Below are 23,116 nucleotides of genomic sequence, written 5' to 3' on the forward strand. Positions count from 1 at the left end.
CGTGGGAGCCGTGCCAATTTACACATATCAGAGGGGTACACAAAGTCCGCAGTCTAGACTACCAGTTGTCCGACTTTCATTTTTGGGGAAGTCGCGGTGGCTGAGCGGGTTAGGCGGCTGACTTTGTGTGCTGGCGATTAAGTGCCTGACTCTGAGGGTGTGGGTTCGAATCCCGGATGGGACTCAACCCAACGAAAGTACTAGAACCTGTACTTGACTAAGAAAGTGTAATCCCAAATATAACATATGTTACATTTCTAAATAGCATTGTGTAATCAAGTCTAACCCGTATCTTCACAGGTCACATGAACTGTGTATGTGTCATGATTCTTCACAAAAGTGTTATTAACTGCATTCAACTTTATAAAATATAAGTCAATAACAGTAAAATGAAATTATAGTTTTCAAAAGCGTAATAAGCAAAAGTATATTTCCCACATAGCAAACATAATACTTGTTAGAAGAGAGTGATGTCACACTCATACTTGTGCTCGTAGGAGCGCCGTCGCTGTTTGGAAGCATTTAGTTTGATCTCTGTAATCTATATATCTTAAGATAAAGTAGAACAAATATGACATGAGAGGCATTTAGGGCACCGAGCTGTCAGGAAGGATACTAATATATGGATGAACAACTTCTTTATTACAGCGAGAGCGACGTATTTGTGTTGGTTCAAACACCGTTATGAAGCAAGATGAGTGGGTGAGTAGGTTTTACGCCGCTTTTAGCAATATTCCAGCAATATCACGGCGAGGACAACAGAAATGGGCTTCACACATTGTACCCATATGGGAATGGAACCCGCGTCTTCAGAGTGACGAACGAACGCTTTAACCACTAGGCTACCTCACCCCCCAAGCAAGTGATGAGCAGAAAAAGGATGGTGGGCATACTTGTACTCTCTCACACTTGTATATATACATCTCCTTATTCTGGTCATCCATATATTGTTATCCTTCCTTACATTTACAGTATATGTGTTTCATACCCATTTGCCACATTTGTATAATTTGTTATAAACTTCCTATCCATAATCACTATCAGCCCATATGGGTGTTTTAGGGTGGTGGAATTTTTGTGTAATTATATTCTCACATATCTTACTTTCACATATCTGATGAGGCCTTAGACAGATGGACACCCTTGATACCAATTTGCAACACAGGTAGAGGCAAGCACCCAGCGCCCATTGTAAGTACTTCTAAACAGTCTCACTGGAAGTTACACAAAGGAAACAATGCCATAGTGACGGAGTGGACCTGCCTTCTGGTATGTGCAGAAACGGAATTACATCATCCTGAGTTTTCCTTCTTGGCCAATAACAGTCACTGTCGTACTTGTTTTCTTTGGCTGGTGGTTTATCTTTTCGGGTTTTGTTTTACATACGTTCTATGAATATGCTCATCAAAACGTCATATATGGCCTACGCGTTGTTCCTTATTTTGGCTTGAATCAGATGTAAGTTTTGAAGGTACGTTGCATCAGTTGGTTCCAGTTCCACTGCCCGTGTGAAAGATACCTCGGCCTGGTCAGTGTTTCCCCACCGATGGTACAGCACACCTGGCAATAGCAAACCGTTAAGCTGGAGGACACACAAACAAAGGGGACGGACAAACACAATGATGGTATATTCCGCTTACGGACGCTAGATCAAGTGACGCAATAAAGTAAAGGTCTTAATTTTAAAAAACGAATTTAGGAGAATACTATAACTCATCCAACTATACAAATTATGAACTCTGAAACAGACAAGGGGATTTGCAACACCTATACGTGGGTGCAGAATGGTGCATTCAAAGTGCATGTTATGAGCCTGCGGCTGGATGCATTTGAAACTTAACTAAGATGTCTGTCAAAATTCTGGAACATGACAGAAAATATTTGGACCATTATTTTCTCATGAATATAGAACATGATACCCATTGTTGACCGTCCTTTTGGTGAAAGGGGCAAAATAGCTGTGAGCAATATTACCTAGGTTGTGATGGAACTTGGCGCTGTGTGGGTCTATCTGTAGTCCAGCCAGGAACAAGTCCTCACTTTCCTGGAACTTATCCACCATGATGTAAGTATTTGCCAGATGGAACATCAGGTTTGTTTCCTTTGGCAGTGCCTTCAGTGCTTCTATACCAACCTCAATAGCTTTGTCGTACTTCTCTGAATGAAAGGTAGAAGTATATCTAAATCATAAATATCTGTTATCACACCGAAAATATCATATCGCTGGAAAAGAAGGTTATTGCAAAAACATCTACTTTTGACCCATGACTCAGTCTTGCCTACAGATACATGAGGACTTGAGATTAACCCTTTCACTGACAATTCTATTGATGTTTAAGGTGCTATGAATTAAAAAGAAGCATTTAAGACAAGACATACATTTTCCAGATATGTTTGAAACTTGTATTATTATTCTGTACGAGTTACAAAAACAAAACGAAATATATTTTATTCACATGAAACGATGAATAAAATATGTTTTTGAATGTTATTATTATATACTCTCCAAAAAAGAAACGCATCATGAAAATAGCAATTTCATGTAGCAATGAATTAAAACGTGATTCATATTTTACAAAGGTTTTGCTCTGTTTATGAGTCCTATGGTGTTTATGTTTTGAAACATCACAACAAAACGCACCATCCGTAAAATACCCGTATTTAACAGCATGATTTTCAATTTCGGCGTGTAGTGTCACAGAATACACAATTCACATGCAATGCTCGTGAAAGTTGGGGATCATATAGTCTCAATGATGGGTATAAAAGGTTGATCGCTGTCTATCGATTATGCACTGTATTTGGAATATTGTTGACGAACGCAAAATGCCACGTCTAAGTGAAGCCAACCGTCATATCGCCATTGGTTTGCTTGAAGCTGGCCAGTCTCAACGTGCAGTTGCCCGACGCATGAATGTTCACCAAAGCACCATTTCACGGCTCTGGGAGAAATATCGCCGGCAGAATGCGGTAGCAGGTGTCCCTCGTAGTGGGCGACCTCGAGCGACCACTGCGGCGCAGGATCGCTACATCCGGGTACATCACCTGCGTCATCGAACAGCTACGGCGACCAGTACCGCTCGACAAATACCCGGATTGAGGAGGCTTTCTGCACAAACCGTCAGGAACAGGTTGAGAGAGACTGGTTTACGTGCCAGAAGACCTTATTTTGGCCCTGTGCTTCGACAACAACATCGTCGACATCGAGTTCAATGGTGCACCAACGTTCAGGCCTGGAACCTACCGAATTGGCGTAGAATCTGGTTCAGTGATGAATCACGATTTCTATTGGAATGACGCGATGGAAGAATGCGGGTGTGCAGACGTCGACGTGAACGTTTCGCCGACGCTTGCGTTCCCCAGGTTGACAGTTTCGGCCGGGGAGGTGTTATGATGTGGGGGGCGATCACCTGCCGTAGGAGAAGTGATTTGGAGATGATCCAGGGTAACCTGACAGCTCAACGAGACTGTAACGACATCCTACGCCCACACATCCTTCCAAGCATTGATCGCCAGAGGGAGTTGTTTCAACAGGACAATTTTAGGCCCCACACAGCACGTCACACTAGAGACTTCCTCCAGAACCACAACATAAATGTGCTCCCCTTGCCCTCAAGATCACCGGACTTAAACCCGATCGAACATCTGTGGGATGCCCTGGACAGACGGGTGCAACGCCGTAACCCTCAGCCCCAGACACTTCAGCAACTCGCACAGGCACTACAGGCAGAGTGGGCTGCAATTGGGCAACACGAGATTCTGAGACTTATTCGTTCGATGCCGAGGCGATGCCGTGCAGTTCTGGATGCCCACGGTGGTCACACGAGGTATTGACTTCAGCGCCAACACACGTCTCCATGTGACACTCAAACTGACTTTCCTCGAGTTGGTGCCAAAGACGGATCAGTCTGCATTCCCAGTTTGCAATTTCGCTATATTTCATTGACTCATAAAGCCTACAAGATGTTTCAAAATAAACATAAAATTACAGTTGAAGAGAGTATATAATACATAGGTAACTCGTGTTAGCTCGCAATGAGGCTAAGATTAGATCTTTGAAACGATGAATAAAATAGGTTTTTGAAGTTAATTATTTATGTTATACGTACCTCAGACAGGTAACTCGAGTTAGCTCGCAATTAGGTTAAGACTAGATCCCCAGCAAATTCGAACCCAGGGTTGTGTATCTTTGCTCATTCTATCAGTCACAGAATTAACTAATCTCGATACGAGTATTTACATGTCAGCGTCATATAGCTGGAATGTTGGTGATTGTGGATTCCAACAACTACAGCAACGACAATCAACTCACTCAAGTCAATCAGAAGCAGGATGGCGTTTTTCCATGCTGGCGTGTAACGGGGGTATAAATCGGTTGCATTTCGCCATGCACTGATCGCTTCGGTAGATCGTCCCGTGCCTCGATACTAATGAAACATTAAATAAACAGCCGTCATTACAAGGCAAACAATTTTCCGGGGGATGTTTCTTTTTCTTTTATAACATAACACAGATTATATTACAATCTAATTATTGTTTGTTTTTTAACGCCGCACTCAGCAATATTCCAGCTATATGGCGTCGGTCTGTAAATACTCGAGTCTGGACCAGATAATCCAGTGATACATATCATGAGCATCGATGAGCATCACCAGGATACAATGACATGTGTCAACCAGTTCTGATCACCCGATCCCGTTAGTCGCCTGTTTTGACAAGCATGGGTTGATGATGACCAACTCTAACACGGAGCTACATGCGTCACATAAAATAATTGAAAATTACGAGAGAAATTATTTGTTCAGTGGCAGTCCAAAGGCTACTGGAAATATACACAAATGTACAAAAAAGAATTAAATATCCCCTTACATGGACAAATGTCAATTCAGAAGGCATTACCATCAATTTATCATGAATAGGCTTGAATCTGACTATAAACCTGTCACAAATATATGACGTTTTGTTTCGGGGGAATGCAGGAAACCCTTTGAATCTTGTAGTTCCTGTATTAAATTCTTGATTTCCACAATATCCCAGGAGATACAGATTTAATGATTTACATAACAACTCTTTCTGACGTGGAAAACATACAAAATTCCCAAGGTTAAAATAGCATTTAACGCATTTGTTGTCTTCTCGAAGAGCTTCAAGGAAGCTTGTCTCTGCCAATTCATTCTTCTTCAGTTCTGCTCGAACTACGCCGAGGTCCATCAACGCCTCTACGTTGTCTGATCTGTCAATGTAAGGAAAACATTATGCAAAGTTTTCATTTCATAATGCTTGACTCAAGTAATATTTTTGAGTGGCATAGCAAAATATGCATACTTATTATATAAAAATATTAGCCAGTCTCTATTTTGTGCCGAAACAGATTCCATAAAAGGTACAAGAGTTGTGCAAATAATATAATAATAAGATCAGTCATGACACCGGGTGTTTACGAAAAGGGTTAGAATGTTCAGCCCTACCAGTGACACCTACCACTAACACTCTGCGAAATATAAAGTCTTTAATTATTTTTTTCGGGTTGGGGTGTCATTTAATTGTTTTTATTACAAAGTCATCTTGGTGTATGTGTTTTTTGTGTAAAGTGTTTATTGATACCAGACACCGCAAAGCAGGATACCTGCCATACGGCCTCCAGGTATATTAAAAAAGGGCTGTGAGGAACCGTACAAGTGGTTAAAGCGCCCACACATCATGCTGAAGACCCGGGTACGATTCCCCACATGGGTACAATGTGTAAAGCCCATTTTTGGTGATATTGCTGGAACATTGCTGAAAGCGGCGTAAAACCATACTCACTCACTCACTCTAAATACATAAGACAATTAAATGATGGACCACATAATCAAGTGACATGAAAACAATAAACTTGCAAACACCTTTTTAATGAAGTTATTACTTTAAAGTACTTTTGTTTGGGTAAAATAGAGTCTTCATTGACTCTCCGGAGCCGATACTTCCCAATACTTTGGCTGTTTCTCTTATCTTTCAGTAGGGAGTGGAATATGCCCTTTCTAAATGTCTATTAAAATGGCTATCTATCAAGCGCCTGTTTCCGCGCACGTGTGCATGCTCTAGCCGCCATCACATTATTACCCCGGATAACCCAAGCAAGCTGCCTTTGAGGCGGCAGAAGGTTAACAGTCATACAAATTATCCCACTGGGTTCACTGCTGGGTGAACAGAGGAAATTGAACAAACTCACTTAAATAAAGGTAATTTCTTATGGACATTTGTTATGCGCTATAATCCACACACTAGTGCATGCAGGGGGAAGAGGGAGAGAGTCAGTTATATACAGAGGAGAAAAGGTAAGTCTTAAGTCGTGATTTGAAAGCTGTCAGAGAATCAGAGTCTTTGATGTGGACTGGCAATGAATTCCATAGTCTTGGGGCTGCATGAAAGAACGATCGTTTACCAAATGAGTAAAGTCGAAAAGTTGGTACAGTAAGTAGGAGCTGGTTTTGAGATCGAAGAGTTCTGACTGGTGTGTATACAGCGATCAAGTCAGTGAGGTAGGATGGGGCTTGGTTGTGGAGGCATTTGTAGGGTTAGACCACAAGTGCGAGGTATGCATAATTTGTGGGGCAGGACTGATGTCATAGAAACTCTCAGGAGTCAGGCTGCCAAACCCGGTCTCCCATCCAAAGACTCTCTCTGACCATCATTGCTTAACTTCAGCTTATTTGTGACCTGGGCCCCGTTCCTCAAAGCGATCGTAGCGCTACGACAGTCGTAAGTCTATGTTAAAGTATGGGAGTTATGATCACCTTAGCGCAACGATCGCTTTGAGGAACGGGGCCCTGGTCTCACAGGGCCACACACCACCACCAAGATGCATGTAGATGGACGCTGCTGTACCTGATAGCGACAGATCTCTCAAGCAGCTGTTCAGCCTCCAGCATCTCGCCTTCACGTCTGAAGATGACGGCCAAGTAAAGCATTGATGCGTAGTCCTGAGAATTCAACCTAATGGGAAAACGATCCTTAAATGAAAATATAACTGTGTTGCTGTCAATACAAGCAGCGATGTTGAAGAACATATGTGTAACCAGTAATTAGGTTTTAATCAAACATTACATAAAATGTTATGAATGTGCATTAGTTATTGAACCTAGGCGTTATGACACAATGTTATCATATTTACACAACAATACGTATTTGGTTAAATGCATTCTCTGAAATTGCCAAGCTAAGGAAATGTAGAATGGATATTACCGTTTCCTTCTATGGCGACATTATATCTTAAATCATTAGGAATTTAATGTATAGTTTTTGTTTTGGAAAACCAACTGTTTAGAATGCTCTTAAAACACTGCCCACTAACACAGAAAAGAACTTACTCAATCGCGCGTCTGTATTTTATGATGGCAGCGTCTGTTTTGTTGCTGGCATCATAATACATGGCTTGTCCCATCTGAATCTAGAATTACAAACAGTTCAAAACCCTGCACCATGCTGTCTGTAAATAGTAGAGCATTGACAAGATTCTCCATTTGTAGATGGTGTTTTCAACAAGTCACGTGCCATCAAGAGGTCACCCAACAAAACCACTCGATCCAAGCCTTCTCTTGCAACAAGCATAGGCTGCCAGAAAGCAATAGAATCAGGAAATCCCATAGTGTTTGCTTACACCTGATTTACAAAAATACATTTTCCTGATAGGGAAAAACTAGAACCGAATTGTATGCACTTGTATAGTATTATAATTCCTTTAAAAGATATCAATGTTAAATACACATCAGACATAACACAACACAGAAGGTACGATATTTAATTGCCATGGTGGATTTATACGTGATGTAAAATACGTTAAACCAATTTCTTTCACGTAATATGTTAATGTGTTATGCAGTGGAGTTCATTCTATTATATAGTAGTGATTTACTTTGACAGACTCAAAAGAGGAGCGGTGGGACAGCCTTAGAGTTAATGCAATCATTCGTCACGCTGAAGACCGTGGATCAATTTCCCCGCATGAGTACACTGTGTGAAGCCCATTGGCGTCTCACGCCATCATATTGCTGGAAGTTTGAGAAAAGCGCCACAAAACTAAACTCACTCACTCACTCACTCACTCACTCGCACTCAAGTGAGGTATTGCTACCACGCTTACCTTTGCATTGTTTGGGCAGACCTTATCTCCTGACGTGTACAAAGCCAGAGGTACTCTCCATTCATTACTTCTCTGGATGGGAAAGTAGATGCATCATGTTATATTTGGGATTACACTTTCTCAATGAATCAGTGAAGTGCAGATTCTAGCACTTTTTAATGAGGTAGAGGACATGAAAGGATAGCTGTGTTGAAAAGGACGGGTGGATAACGAGGTGGGGTTAATGCATAAGGGGGACATGAAAGGATAGCTGTGTTGAGAAGGACGGGTGGATAACGAGGTAGGGTTAATGCATAAGGGGGACATGAAAGGATAGCTGTGTTGAGAAGGACGGGTGGAGAACGAGGTAGGATTAATGCATAAGGGGCAGAGGAAAACAGTGTTGGGAACTTGCTCGGTGAAGGAAATAGTGTTGTGGAAGAAGGTGGGAATGAATGTACTGATAGGAACTTGAATGGACAATAGTAGGTGGGCACGCATCGTTGATGTTGTTATTAAATGTTGCGATTATTTACAGATTCCTTGGTGAATTAGTTTCAATTTCAGGCACCTACCTGAATTGACCTAAGAACAAATACAGCTATGAGGAATGCGAGGCCCGCCGTAACCATCTGCAAAGCAAACATGGTCAAATTAAACATGGACATATTGAAAGCGAAAACATTTATACTGTACACTGATGTGCACGGTAAACTTCAATGAAAATGGCATTCACTGTAATTGACCACACTCTTGGTATTACGACTATCCTTTGGACTACTAATGGAAATATCCACGAAACTAAAGTTCATACGATCAACCAAGATGCACTTACATCTCAGGACTTTTAAAGCATGAAATCAACACCATAAGCGTGTATATAAAATTACCTGTCTGGCAGTAGAGTGAAATTTATAACAAATCTGTCTGGCTCCGAGCACCACCAACATACAGAAGCCAGCACAGGACAGGTACAGAATCCTCTCTGCGATCACGAAACCCACACGGAATAACAGGTTGCTGGCTGGCAGGAAGGGAACCCCTAATACTGCCAGGGACGTTATCAGGATGCTGTAGATAGAAACATTTACAACATGGAATCGTCGGACAAGATAAATCAGGCGTAGAAAGATCTACTCTAGAAACGGTTGGGTGAGTGAGTGAGTGAGTTATTATTTAACGTCACATCACGGTTGGCGATAATGGTGTAGCAAAGAAGTAATAAAAGAAAAACGGAAAACTAATCATACTGGGCCATATTCCAATCATATTCTGCAACATACTCTCCAAGCCCCTGATTAACTAGAATCCCGAGAATGTCGTAAGAAGGGCGAACACCATTATTCTTCTACATACTCTCCTAGCCCCTTCTTAACTTTGCCTATTTTTTCACATGTGATCTGTACGCAGAAGCGCAATTACGCTGTTTAGCCACGGTGGTTGACATTTAAACTACCAACAACTAGCCGAATACACTTTAAATACTATAACCTCTGAGGATATTAGTACTACTCACCGGCGATAATGTGTGACCTTCCCGTTACAGCAATGGAACACGATAGCACCAAACCCAGTCCAGAGAGCTATGACTGCCAGTATTCTTGGATCAGCCAATGAGGTGATGACAGGTATACAACCCATTGACCAATCACAGCACAGCCACCATGGATTCAACAGCAGCCAGATATTGATGGCATAGAGGTAGTTGTAGTTTAAAACCTAGACATAATTGATAACATATACTTCATTCACACAATTTCCAAAATGCCGTTAGATAATATATTTTCATAGTTAACAAAATGAGATTTCCAATATTCTAGGTAGAGTTTATTTGTATCTATATACGGGACTAATCCCAATCACTGACAGACGAACCCTTGAAGATAATTGCGTGACATCACTCTCTTCCAACAAACAATTACCTGTGAACATCCGGGTTAGAATTGTACAATCGACTCTGCTTTTGGCATAGATTTCTTATGAATGTGGAAACAGGGTTTTGTCGCTGCCATTGTCGTAAGAGGCGACTAACGGGATCGGGTGGTCAGACTTGGTTGACACATGTCATCGTATCCCATTTGCGTGGATAGATGCGCATGGTGTTGATCACTGGACTGCATGGTCCAGACTCGATTATTTACAGACCGCCGCCATATAGCTGGAACAGTGCTGAGTGCGGCGTTAAACATCAAACAGACACCAACAGACAACTGACTGTATTTGGCACATTCGTCACCACTCGCCTCTTTCCGTAACCTCCAAGAAGCATTCGTCACCACTCGCCTCTTTCCGTAACCTCCAAGAAGCATTCGTCACCACTCGCCTCTTTCCGTAACCTCCAAGAAGCGGCTTGTCCCGGAATAACACGAGTTGGTCACGAATGTATTTGGCAGAGAAGGGTCACACATGGTCATGTAGGACTTTTCCTGGTACAACGGGGCGGTGGGTAGCCAAGTGGTTTAAGCGCCCGCTCGCCACGCTGAAGACCCGGGTTCGATTCCCCATATTTGTTCAAAGCGTGAAGCCCGCCCTCCCTCTCTCACTCACTCACTCACTCACTCACTCACCCCTGTTACATCGTTTTTCAGCAGACTCTACTTACTCTGTATATTGTGCCATTGACAAAGGCATGCGGGATGATGTTGACATCGAATATAGGCATTGATCCCATGACCCGCAGTCGAATGTTCAGGACCAACACGCCGGTTATAAACAAGATGAGGTGACGCTGGATGAGACCATTGACCCATCGCGGTCGGTTAAACTGGAATATATGTAAAGGCATACAGTTCAAAGGTGCCATACAACATAACTAGTGGCAACATAACATGTGTCATATTTGGGATTACACCTTCTCAATAAAGAACATCCACAGTTTCAGAGTTAGGCACATGATCGCCAACACACACAGTCAGCCATCTAACCCGCTCAGCCAGCGCAGCCTCCACAAAAATGGAAGTCTGGCAACTGGTAGTCTAGATCACGTACTCTGTGTCTGACTACACAATGCCATGTGGAAAAGTGGCCAAATGTAACATATGCCCGGGTTGGGATAACATTTTCTTAGTAAAGTACAGCCCCTAAACTTTTTGGGGTTCAGCTCCATCCATGATTCGAACCCCCCAATGTTGTGGAAACCGCGGGGGGTTAGATCGCTGACTTTGTGTTCTGGCGTTTAGGTGTCTGACTGAAAGTGTGAGTTCGAATCCCGGATGGGACTCATCATGTCAGTGAAAATGGATATTACAGAACATAATATCATAGATATGTCTGAACCCCCTTATTCTCATGCATTTTAATACAGCCGAAACTTTGGTTTGTTAGAATGTGCAGGTGTGTGAATATGAAGGGTCGCGTCGCGATACACGTAATAGGAAAGAAAATGGAAACGAACATAGGTATTATTATATCTCAATGCGTTGCTAACCTCAATCAATCCATCAACCAATCAACCAACCAGCCAGCCAACCAACCAACCATCCAACCAACCAAGCAACCAACCATCCAACCATCAACCAACCATCCATCCAACCATCAACCAACCAACCATCCAACCAACCAACCAACCAACCATCCAACCAACCAACCATCCATCAACCAACCAACCAGCCAAGCATCAAACCTATCAACCAACCATCCAACCATCAACCAACCAACCATCCAACCATCCAACCATCAACCAACCAACCAACCAACCAAGCATCAAACCAACCAACCAACCATCCAACCATCCAACCAACCAACCATCCAACCAACCAACCAACCATCCAACAATCCAACCATCAACCAACCAAGCATCCAACCAACCATCCAACCAATCAACCATCCAACCAACCATCCAGCCATCCAACCATCCAACCATCCAACCATCCAAATGCAAGTAAACCCACCATCGCTGACCAACCTGGCGTTTAGGTGTCTGACTGAAAGTGTAGTTCGAATCCCGGATGGGACTCATCATGTCACCAAATGGATCCATAATATCATAGAAATGTCTGAACCATTCTCATGCAACCAAACTTTGGTTTGTTAGAATGTGCAACCAACCAACCAACCATCCAATAGGAAAGAAAATGGAAACAACATAACTCAAATGCGTTGCAACCAATCAACCAACCAATCCCAACCAACCATCCAACCATCCAACCATCCAACCAACCAACCAACCAACCAACCAACCATCAACCAACCAACCAACCAACCCAACCAACCAACCAACCATCCAACCAACCAACCAACCAACCAACCATCCAACCAACCAACCAACCAACCCAACCAGCCAAGCATCAAACCAACCAACCATCCAACCATCAATCAACCAACCAACCATCCAACCATCCAACCATCAACCAACCAACCAACCATCCAAACCCAACCAACCAACCAACCAACCAACCAACCAACCAACCAACCAACCAACCAACCAACCAACCAACCAACCAACCATCCAACCAACCAACCATCCAACCAACCATCCAACCAACCAACCATCCAACCAACCAACCAACCAACCAACCATCCAACCAACAATCCCAACCAACCAACCATCCAACCAACCATCCAACCATCCAACCAACCAACCAACCATCCAACCAACCAAACATCCAACCAAACCAACCAACCAACCAACCAACCAACCAACCAACCAACCAACCAACCATCCAACCAACCAACCATCCAACCAACCAACCAACCAACCATCCAACCAACCATCCAACCAACCAACCAACCAACCAACCAACCAACCAACCATCCAACCAACCAACCAACCAACCAACCAACCATCCAACCATCAACCAACCATCCAACCAACCAACCATCCAACATCCAACCATCAACCAACCAACCAACCAAGCATCCAACCAACCAACCAACCCACCAACCAATCAATCAATCAATCAATCAAGTTTCGATTTGACTGCTTACCTTCTTAAATTTATCTTCCTTGGACCTGCTTGCCTTGTTGAGTCCCAACCAATGGAAAGGATCGACTTCACACACAACGATTATGTCAAACGCGCTACAAATACCCTGCAAATGCAAAACATCTACAACCATTTTACTGTGAATCACTATTGGCCAGACATTTTGTAAAGCTGAAACAGGTAAAACCTATAGAGATTGAGCAGTTTCATTTACAGACTAGCTTATCAGTCGTTGCCACTGGATAGGTTTTCCAGCATCTTTCTAACACATTTATGTCAAGATATTATGCTACAAAAAGAGTAACTTTATTATATATGACTAAGTGAGCATGTAGATATACTGAGTCAAAAAAGAAACTACACAAAATGTAATTTGAAAAATAATGAATAATTGTTCTCTGATGATACATCTATGTATCCGAAATGGGATCCCTATCTTTCGACTCTAGAAAAACGTTAGCAAAACCCACTCAAACCCATCCATTCGTCGTGCAAATGACGTTAGTGCCAAATCAGGTTTTGCACGTGCAGTCGATCACGTGATCTTCGCATCGAAGTTTTCTTCATATGCACGTGTTTGCATTGGCCTCAAGAATTGAAAAAACACTTTTAAACCACAGTTCTAACGGTACTTGAAATGCCACGATTGTCAAATGTGCAACGTGAACGTGCCGTTGGCATGTTGCAAGCGGGAAGATCAGTTATTGACGTCGCTAGAGCAATGGGATGCAGCCGTCGTACTGTGTATGACTTGCGAGGTCGTCTACAACAAACTGGCACCACTTCTGATCGCATTTTTATTCTTGTGACTTGACATTCTGTATACCCATGTTTTGGAACGGCGGTGTAGCCTAATGGAACTGATTATGGCACTGTCAGTGTATCGAGTACATCACACAGATCTCAGCAATGAAATAATAACAATTTCACCATCTTACCATCTCTTGTTCTTTTAAAGTGCCCTGAAGAAAGAATGTGAAGTTTCTTTTTTGACTCAGTATACAATAGCATTACAGTGTTGCTACTTTTCATTCATGAGAAATGATGGATTCTGGTACAACGGTCGTGCTGGGTGTTATGAAGTGTGTTATGATCAGTCTCATGAAAGCGCTCTGACAGTGACTTACTATGACAGTGATGCCCTGCTCCTTACAGAAGGTGGACACGACACACAGACACATACTGGCCAGTAAAGACACCAGGGAGAAGGACTCGGGACGGTAGCTGACCAAGCATGAAGCTGAAATCAGAAAGATCCATGACATGACACACAAACACATACTGGCCAGTATAGACACCAGGGAGAAGGTCTCGGGACGGTAGCTGACCAAGCATGAAGCTTAAATCAGAAAGATCCATGACATGACACACAGACACATACTTGCAAGTATAGACACCAGGGAGAAGGACTCGGGACGGAAGCTGACCAAGCATGAAGCTGAAATCAGAAAGATCCATGACACGACACACAGACACATACTGGCCAGTATAGACACCAGGGAGAAGGACACGGGACGATAGCTAACTAAGCATGAAGCTAAAATCAGAAAGATCCATGACATGACACACAGACACATACTGGTCAGTATAGACACCAGGGAGAAGGACTCGGGCGGTAGCTGACCAGGCATGAAGCTGAAATCAGAAAGATCCATGACATGACACACAGACACATACTGGCCAGTATAGACACCAGGGAGAAGGACTCGGGGCGGTAGCTGACCAAGCATGAAGCTGAAATGAGAAAGATCCATGACATGACACACAGACACATACTGGCCAGTATAGACACCAGGGAGAAGGACACGGGACGGTAAGTGACCAGGCATGAAGCTGAAATCGGAAGGATCCATGACATGACACACAGACACATACTGGCCAGTATAGACAACAGGGAGAAGGATTTGGGACGGTAGCTGACCAAGCATGAAGCTGAAATCAGATCCAAGACGACACACAGGGTATAGAACCAGGGAGAAGGACTTGGGACGATAGCTGACCAGGCATGAAGCTGAAATCAGAAAGATCCATGACATAACAGGTGAGTCGGTCAGTGGTTGAGTAACCGGATGGGTGAGTGAGTGAGTGAATGTTTTAGTCGGTGGGTGAGCGAGTGTGTGAGTGAGTTAGTGGGCAGACAGGTGGTTGAATAAATTCAAATGTCATTCAAAGCAATTTGTAATACATATTTAGCATTACAATATTATTTACACCCGTAACTGTCCTCATCATATATAGATGTGTCGAGAGTCGAACCATGGACTTCAACATGACGTGTCTGCCCATTACACACAAGGTTACCGCAGCACCTCTGTTGATCACCTGGTCCAGACTCGATTATTTACAGACCGATGCCAAATAGTGGAATATTGCTGAGTACTGCGTTAAACAACAAACCAACCAACCAACAGCTTGTATGTTATGGTCAGGATATGATAGCTATGAAGACTTACGTGAGATGCACCCCTTCATAGCTTGTATGTTATGGTCAGGATATGATAGCTATGAAGACTTACGTGAGAGGCACTCCTTTACAGCTTGTATGTTACAGTCAGGATATGATAGCTATGAAGACTTACGTGAGATGCACTCCTTCATAGCTTGTATGTTATGGTCAGGATATGATAGCTATGAAGACTTACGTGAGAGGCACTCCTTTACAGCTTGTATGTTATGGTCAGGAGATGATCGCTATGAAGACTTACGTGAGATGCACTCCTTCAGAGGCACTCCTGAGCTTGTATGTTATGGTCAGGGTATGATCGCTATGAAGACTTACGTGAGAGGCACCCCTGACAGCTTGTATGTTATGGTCAGGAGATGATAGCTATGAAGACTTACGTGAGAGGCACTCCCTGACAGCTTGTATGTTATGGTCAGGATATGATCGCTATGAAGACTTACGTGAGAGGCACTCCCTGACAGCTTGTATGTTATGGTCAGGAGATGATCGCTATGAAGACTTACGTGAGAGGCACTCCCTGACAGCTTGTATGTTATGGTCAGGATATGATCGCTATGAAGACTCACTCCCTGACAGCTTGTATGTTATGGTCAGGATATGATAGCTATGAAGACTTACGTGAGAACAGCACTCCTGAAGACAGCTTGTATGTTACAGTCAGGATATGATAGCTATGAAGACTTACGTGAGAGGCACTCCTTCATAGCTTGTATGTTATGGTCAGGATATGATAGCTATGAAGACTTACGTGAGAGGCACTCCTGACAGCTTGTATGTTATGGTCAGGAGATGATAGCTATGAAGACTTACGTGAGATGCACTCCTTCATAGCTTGTATGTTATGGTCAGGATATGATAGCTATGAAGACTTACGTGAGAGGCACTCCTTTACAGCTTGTATGTTATGGTCAGGATATGATCGCTATGAAGACTTACGTGAGATGCACTCCTTCATAGCTTGTATGTTATGGTCAGGATATGATCGCTATGAAGACTTACGTGAGAGGCACTCCCTGACAGCTTGTATGTTATGGTAAGGACATGATAGCTATGAAGACTTACGTGAGAGGCACTCCCTGACAGCTTGTATGTTACAGTCAGGATATGATAGCTATGAAGACTTACGTGAGAAGCACTCCCTGACAGCTTGTATGTTACAGTCAGGATATGATAGCTATGAAGACTTACGTGAGAGTCTCTCCCTGACAGCTTGTATGTTACAGTCAGGATATGATCGCTATGAAGACTTACGTGAGATCGCTATGAAGACACTCCCTGACAGCTTGTGTATCAGGATTACAGTCAGGATATGATCGCTATGAAGACTTACGTGAGAGGCACTCCCTGACAGCTTGTATGTTATAGTCAGGATATGATCGCTATGAAGACTTACGTGAGAGTCACTCCCTGACAGCTTGTATGTTACAGTCAGGATATGATAGCTATGAAGACTTACGTGAGAGGCACTCCCTGACAGCTTGTATGTTATGGTCAGGATATGATAGCTATGAAGACTTACGTGAGAGGCACTCCTTGACAGCTTGTATGTTATGGTCAGGATATGATAGCTATGAAGACTTACGTGAGATGCACTCCTTCATAGCTTGTATGTTATGGTCAGGATATGATAGCTATGAAGACTTACGTGAGAGGCACTCCTTTACAGCTTGTATGTTATGGTCAGGATATGATAGCTATGAAGACTTACGTGAGATGCACTCCTTCATAGCTTGTATGTTATGGTCAGGATATGATCGCTATGAGAGACTTACGTGAGATCGCTAGAAGACTTACGTGAGATGCACTCCCTGACAGCTTGTATGTTACTCCCTGACAGGCACTCCCTGACAGCTTGTATGTTATGGTCAGGATATGATAGCTATGAAGACTTACGTGAGAGGCACTCCCTGACAGCTTGTATGTTACAGTCAGGATATGATCGCTATGAAGACTTACGTGAGAGTCACTCCCTGACAGCTTGTATGTTACAGTCAGGATATAGCTATGAAGACTTACGTGAGCTATGAAGACAGTTACAGTGATGAAGACTTACGTGAGAGGCACTCCCTGACAGCTTGTATGTTATAGTCAGGATATGATCGCTATGAAGACTTACGTGAGAGGCACTCCCTGACAGCTTGTATGTTACAGTCAGGATATGATAGCTATGAAGACTTACGTGAGAGGCACTCCCTGACAGCTTGTATGTTACAGTCAGGATATGATCGCTATGAAGACTTACGTGAGAGGCACTCCCTGACAGCTTGTATGTTACAGTCAGGATATGATAGCTATGAAGGCTTACGTGAGAGGCACTCCCTGGCAGCTTGTATGTTACAGTCAGGATATGATCGCTATGAAGACTTACTTGGGAGACAGGCCCTGGCGTACAACAGGAACGATAGAAGGAAGGTCAAGGCACACAGCAGGTCGGCCCGACCCACGATCCCTGCTACCTGAAAAAATGAATTACATGAAATACAATAAATGGGTTACATGATGTCCGGAGTGAGTGAGTGAGTGAGTGAGTGAGTGAGTGAGTGAGTGAGTGAGTGAGTGAGTGAGTGAGTGAGTGAGTGAGTGAGTGATCGAGTGATCGAGTGATCGAGTGAGTGAGTGAGTCAGTGAGTGAGTGAGTCAGTGAGTGAGTCTCTTTTCTCACTGGGTCTCCTTTTTTGAATGTGTTTATTTGTTTGTATCAAAATATAAGAGACTAAACGTTAATCTAAGGCATGTACTGTAAACGTTTAAATTGAGTGAAATCACTTTGAAAAAATTCAGACCTTATCAACGCAATTCCGCATATAGACGTTAAAGTCTTTTCAGTATATGTACTGAACTTATGTCCATTCTTGTGATGGACAAATATGCATTAGGACAATGGAGCTACAGTTGTTACTCACACTCTCAGTGTGGATTGGATGCACAGCAAACAACACAGCACACAGGAGGGCAGCTCGGGGCGAGGCAAACACCGGCCTGGCAGATTCCTGGTCCACCTGGTAACCAGACATGAGGACAGAGAATACTGCCAGGAAGATGACCGACACCAAGCCGTGCAGGACGATGTTGACTACGTGGAATCCTTCAGGCTGCATAGATCCTGCCCATGCGTAGTTCCACCTGGAATTAAGGGGACATAATTCTATTCAGGCAAATATCACATGGCTAGAACATTACTTTTAATAACGTGTACAAACAAGAACAGTATCCTTTTGCTGGGAATTTTTTTGTCAAAACAAACCATCATTCCTAAATATCAATAGACCTCCAGGATGTGAAAACAATATCAGTTTCGGTACTTCCAATTGAAAGACACAACACTCCAAATTTTCTCAGGAAAATAATTTATGCAATGGTCAGTATCGATGACGTCAAATCCTCCATTTTCATGTTGTATTATATGTTGCACGGGAGCGGTGTTAATATAAGCAGTAATGCTTGTTCACCAATCCCAATTCATCTTCAGGAATAAAATATGTTTAAATCAAAGAAACACGTGTCTTTTGTAGCTGTTACGAACAATCCGGGTTTCACCAAATCAGTTTTATCAATATCACATTGTGAAACCAATATGAAACCAGTATTACATCAAGAAAACATAATAGCTCAGTTATTGGTTAAGGACATTATCCCTTGCTGTGACTGGCGATATGTCCTTTGTACGATATCCAAGGGGCTGTTTTAGAGCATGATTTGAATTATTATTATAGAAAGGGTATTTCGCTTAAACTTCAGTTATAAACCCAGGTTGTTAATAATGATGCATGTCCTTACCTGTAAGTCATGGTGGTGAGAGGTCTGTAGGATTTGTGGCTTCTATAGTCCAACTTGTTCCCCCAAAAGTCATGAGCGAAAATGGTGGAAAGCGGGGTATCGGGAAGCAGGTCTTTGTTGTACAGGACGGCAAAGTAATCATCAAGGACAAAGTCTCCGTCATAACTGTTCGCAAAACACAAGACTGCCAAACAGAAGACGAGGACAGATGCCACAGAGAATCTGAGTTTGGGTACTGGGAGCACGTCATCCCACTCTGACTCCTGGCTGCTGCTTAAATGGCTACTGATTTGGGGGGATCTTGAGTTTGTCATCGCAGCCCTCACTGTCACGGCCTGTGGCCTGTGGATAAAACTTTGAGTGTAATACTAGCAGATGATAGCGTTATTTCATAGGTGGTAGGACAATACGCCCACAAGGGCATAACGCCCCCAGACAAACGGTAACCGGACAAAATACCTCCCAAAAGTGAATCGTAGGAGCGTCTTCATGAAACTTCAGCAGAACCTTTAATCTAAAGCTAAAGATGAGTAGGGGGGATTTTGTCCGTTTTAATGTTAAGGATTGGGGGGGGGGGTTAGTGTTCGGGATGGGTTGGGTTTTGTTTTGTTTGTGTTGTTTTGTTGTTGGGGTTTTTTTCGGGTGGGGTGGGGTTTTGTTTGTTTTGTTTTGTTTTTTGGGGTGGGGGTGGGTGGGGAGGATTTGTCCGGGGGTATTGTCCTGGATTCAGACAAAACGTCCCTGAGCGAAATGCCCCCATGACTCCAAACCTCAATGGGCAGGATAAAAGGTCCTGAATGAAAAAAAGATGTAATACAATACCAACAAATTTTTTTGAGAACATGACTTTAAAGAAGGAAGGAGGAAATCGTGAAACACTTAATTTACTTTCATTTGTACTCAACATATAAGAACGTATCTATGTAACAACATTTTAAAGACCATCATAATAAACTCCATGTTCACTAACGTGCCACAATGAGTACCTGTCCACAAAATCAAACATAAGAGGAAGTGACCAATTTAAGCCAATTCTCTGAAACAACATAATAGTATTTAGACGACTTCATTCCATTGTTAAAATAACAACACCGTAACTGAGGAGCCTGGGTGCATATGGCTTTCACATATGCTACTTACCTGTAACAACTGTCAGCAGTGGGAGGAAGTGCTTAGAAAACATCATGTTATCACCTGTCAACTCAAAATCAACACAAAGGGTGTTTTATCCTATGGGTGGAATTTTGCAAGGGCTTTTTGTCATGGGGGCATTTAGCCTAGGGTTTTTTTTGTCCGAGGGCTTTTTGTCAAAGTGGGCTTATTGTCTGTCCATGTTTCATATGTATACATTGTCAGTTGTGTAGTTATCGAGCGTGGCGCTTTTATGGCAACAATTATGCTTTTGTCAATATTCTAGCACTGTTAAACCAGAAAAAAAAACAAGTGTAGGCCTTTCCCAGTAACAGTTGTACAAGTTTATAATGAATACAACACATTTGTGTGGGTGGGTGGATCGGAGACATGGGTGTTTGGGTGGGCCAGTGGATGGTAGGTAGGGAGGGAGGGAGCAAAATAATCCACTAACACTTAATACTCCGTGAAATGGAAGCAGACACGTGGTCATGATGATGAACATGTTCCATACATGTTTGTGTATAGTTCACTTACTGACTAGTCCGTGCTTGGGGATTCTTGCTGGAGCCGTTAATGTAACTGCAGGAACCTTGACATACAGGACATACAGAGGTGTTGAGTGTCTTCCTGGAAGGTTAAACTACAGGACATACAGAGGTGTTGAGTGTCTTCCTGGAAGGTTAAACTACCATACGTACAGTCAGTGTTGAGTCGCTGTACCCAAACATTGTCAAACACGTCGTTGTGGGAACATGTGTGTCTTATCGACTACTCAAGCCCGACACAAATCAATGTAGCCTCTGACAGTGGTAACACGTGTTTACCATGGTGGGCAGTAAAGTCTATGGTTTAAAAATCAATGTGGTATGAGTAATATAACTCGGAATGGGGCTTGTTTGTGTTTGTCTCGATATTACGCTGTTATACGATCTACTGAAACGTTAGGTTTACTATTGCCTACAGTGTTCATAGTGGACTTACGCCTACTCTGAGTCTTAAGAAGGGGGCTCAGTCACGCTTACCTGCACATAAGTAGGCTGGTCCGCTCACTGTACACCATCGCCTACAGTGGCATCAGATGATCAATTCAGAAGGAATCTGAGAAGAGTAAAGGCCAGTGGTGAAATGTATCTTAAATTTAGCTAATTTGTTATCATTAACTTAGACTATCAACACGCAAGACGTCTTATTGTCTGTACTCAAGTGTGTTGGCAATAGTGAATAGTGAGAAGGAAAATTGTATTAATGGCAAGGAAATGGATTACGAGAAAATAATTGCTATGAAGTTATGTGGTACAAATTATGGTGAATCCAAAGAAAGTCGCGAACTTCACGTCCCAGAAAGGAGGACAGCAGATCCTCTTGGAAGGAGGGGCGGTGGGGTAGCCTAGTGGTTAAAGCGTTGGCTCGTCACGCCGCAGACCCGGGTTCGAATCCCCACATGGATACAGTGTGTGAAGCCCATTTCTGGTGTCCCCCGCCGTGATGTTGCTGGAGTATTGCTAAAAGCAGCGTAAAACCAAACTCAGTCAGTCAGTCAGTCTTGGAAGGATTTAGATATAGACGCAACAACCGGCGACTGACTTGTGTATATCGGAAGTGTGTACAATTAAGGGATGTCTTGGCAAGTGTACTACTGTTGGCCAGTTCGCCAAAAGCCAGTCTCCACAACCATCCACGAGAAGACTAAGCAGCCTGAAGACTGCCAGCATCCCCCGTCAGAGAGTGCAAGCTGAGACGACACCAGTGAAGGTAATCTACGACGAGGAAATCAACCAGTCCCCACGAGACGAGGCAGTCGTTTCACTCCATGAAGAGTGACCTGTACAAGCAGAGGAGGAAGACGTTTCCGCCACTTCTCCAGTCGCTGAGCGAGGTTGATCTTCCAGACTGCTACAAGGAGACGACGGACGGGCAGCCCTTCCTCTGCGTTGATGGCGGCCAGGACGACAAAATCCTCTGCTTTGCCACCAGCGATAGTCAACGCCTACTTCAAGAGATGGATGAGTATAGGAGAAGAAGTCCTCGGTGAAAAAAGTCCTTTTGAAGTAAAACTGATTTAGTTATTTATTTGACAAGATTGACATCAAACGCGGAAGTTTTGAAAAGCACTTTTTGAAATCACCTTCCAGCCCCTCAAGTCTCTGGTTAGATAAAGCTACACGGAGAAAGCCTGGGGTGCCGGCCAAAAGTCACTCAGTACAAAAGCCCCTTGGTACAAAAGCCCCTAGACCATAAGCCCCTCTGGACAAAAGCCCGTCGCTAATCTGAGCACCCCTGTCAAAAGCCCCTGGATTCATGAACTAGTGTCTGTTTGGGTCAAAATGATACCGATGAATCACAATCTAACTCCAAGTCGGTTCATGACCAAGCATTCATTTGAATGCACAATGTAATGAAAACATCAGACCAACTCTGGAAAATACTATCATAATTTTGTTTTGATTTTCCGTGTGGAGTTTTACGAGGGTAAAGTAGCAGTAGTACTGTTGTAGGAACAGCCTCAGGGGCTATGGTGTCAGACTTTAGGGTCCTATATTGATATGACATATGTTAGCGGCCACTACCGTCGCATCCAGCATCCACGTGGTCCTGCTGATGATGTATAACCGTCGGTGACAATGAGAAGGATTCTTCCCTCCTGAATCTGATTTGGTTAATTATTAATTCAGACCGCCGCTTTATAGCTGGAATATTGCTGAGTGAGGCGTAAAA

The 23,116-nt window shown here is 43.1% G+C and overlaps 1 protein-coding gene across 1 annotated transcript; it reads right to left on the bottom strand.

Annotated features, from left to right (window-relative positions):
• Positions 1-762: 762 nt before the first annotated feature.
• On the bottom strand, positions 763-21,045 carry LOC124277927 (protein O-mannosyl-transferase TMTC4-like). The gene is made up of 18 exons (XM_046713652.1): positions 20,936-21,045; positions 19,268-19,609; positions 18,394-18,613; positions 17,859-17,946; positions 14,807-14,958; positions 14,154-14,234; positions 13,028-13,132; positions 10,704-10,865; positions 9,618-9,820; positions 8,992-9,172; positions 8,677-8,733; positions 8,123-8,194; positions 7,350-7,429; positions 6,868-6,975; positions 5,092-5,233; positions 4,313-4,427; positions 1,975-2,157; positions 763-1,560 (listed from the first exon to the last, which is right to left on the bottom strand). The coding sequence occupies exons 2-18, from the start codon at positions 19,579-19,581 to the stop codon at positions 1,424-1,426; spliced, it is 2,400 nt and encodes a 799-aa protein (XP_046569608.1). The 5' UTR covers positions 19,582-19,609; positions 20,936-21,045; the 3' UTR covers positions 763-1,423.
• Positions 21,046-23,116: the final 2,071 nt, after the last annotated feature.

This window comes from Haliotis rubra, unplaced genomic scaffold (assembly GCF_003918875.1).
Source record: "Haliotis rubra isolate DU_JTF1 unplaced genomic scaffold, ASM391887v1 Scf106, whole genome shotgun sequence".
Lineage (NCBI taxonomy): Eukaryota > Metazoa > Mollusca > Gastropoda > Lepetellida > Haliotidae > Haliotis > Haliotis rubra.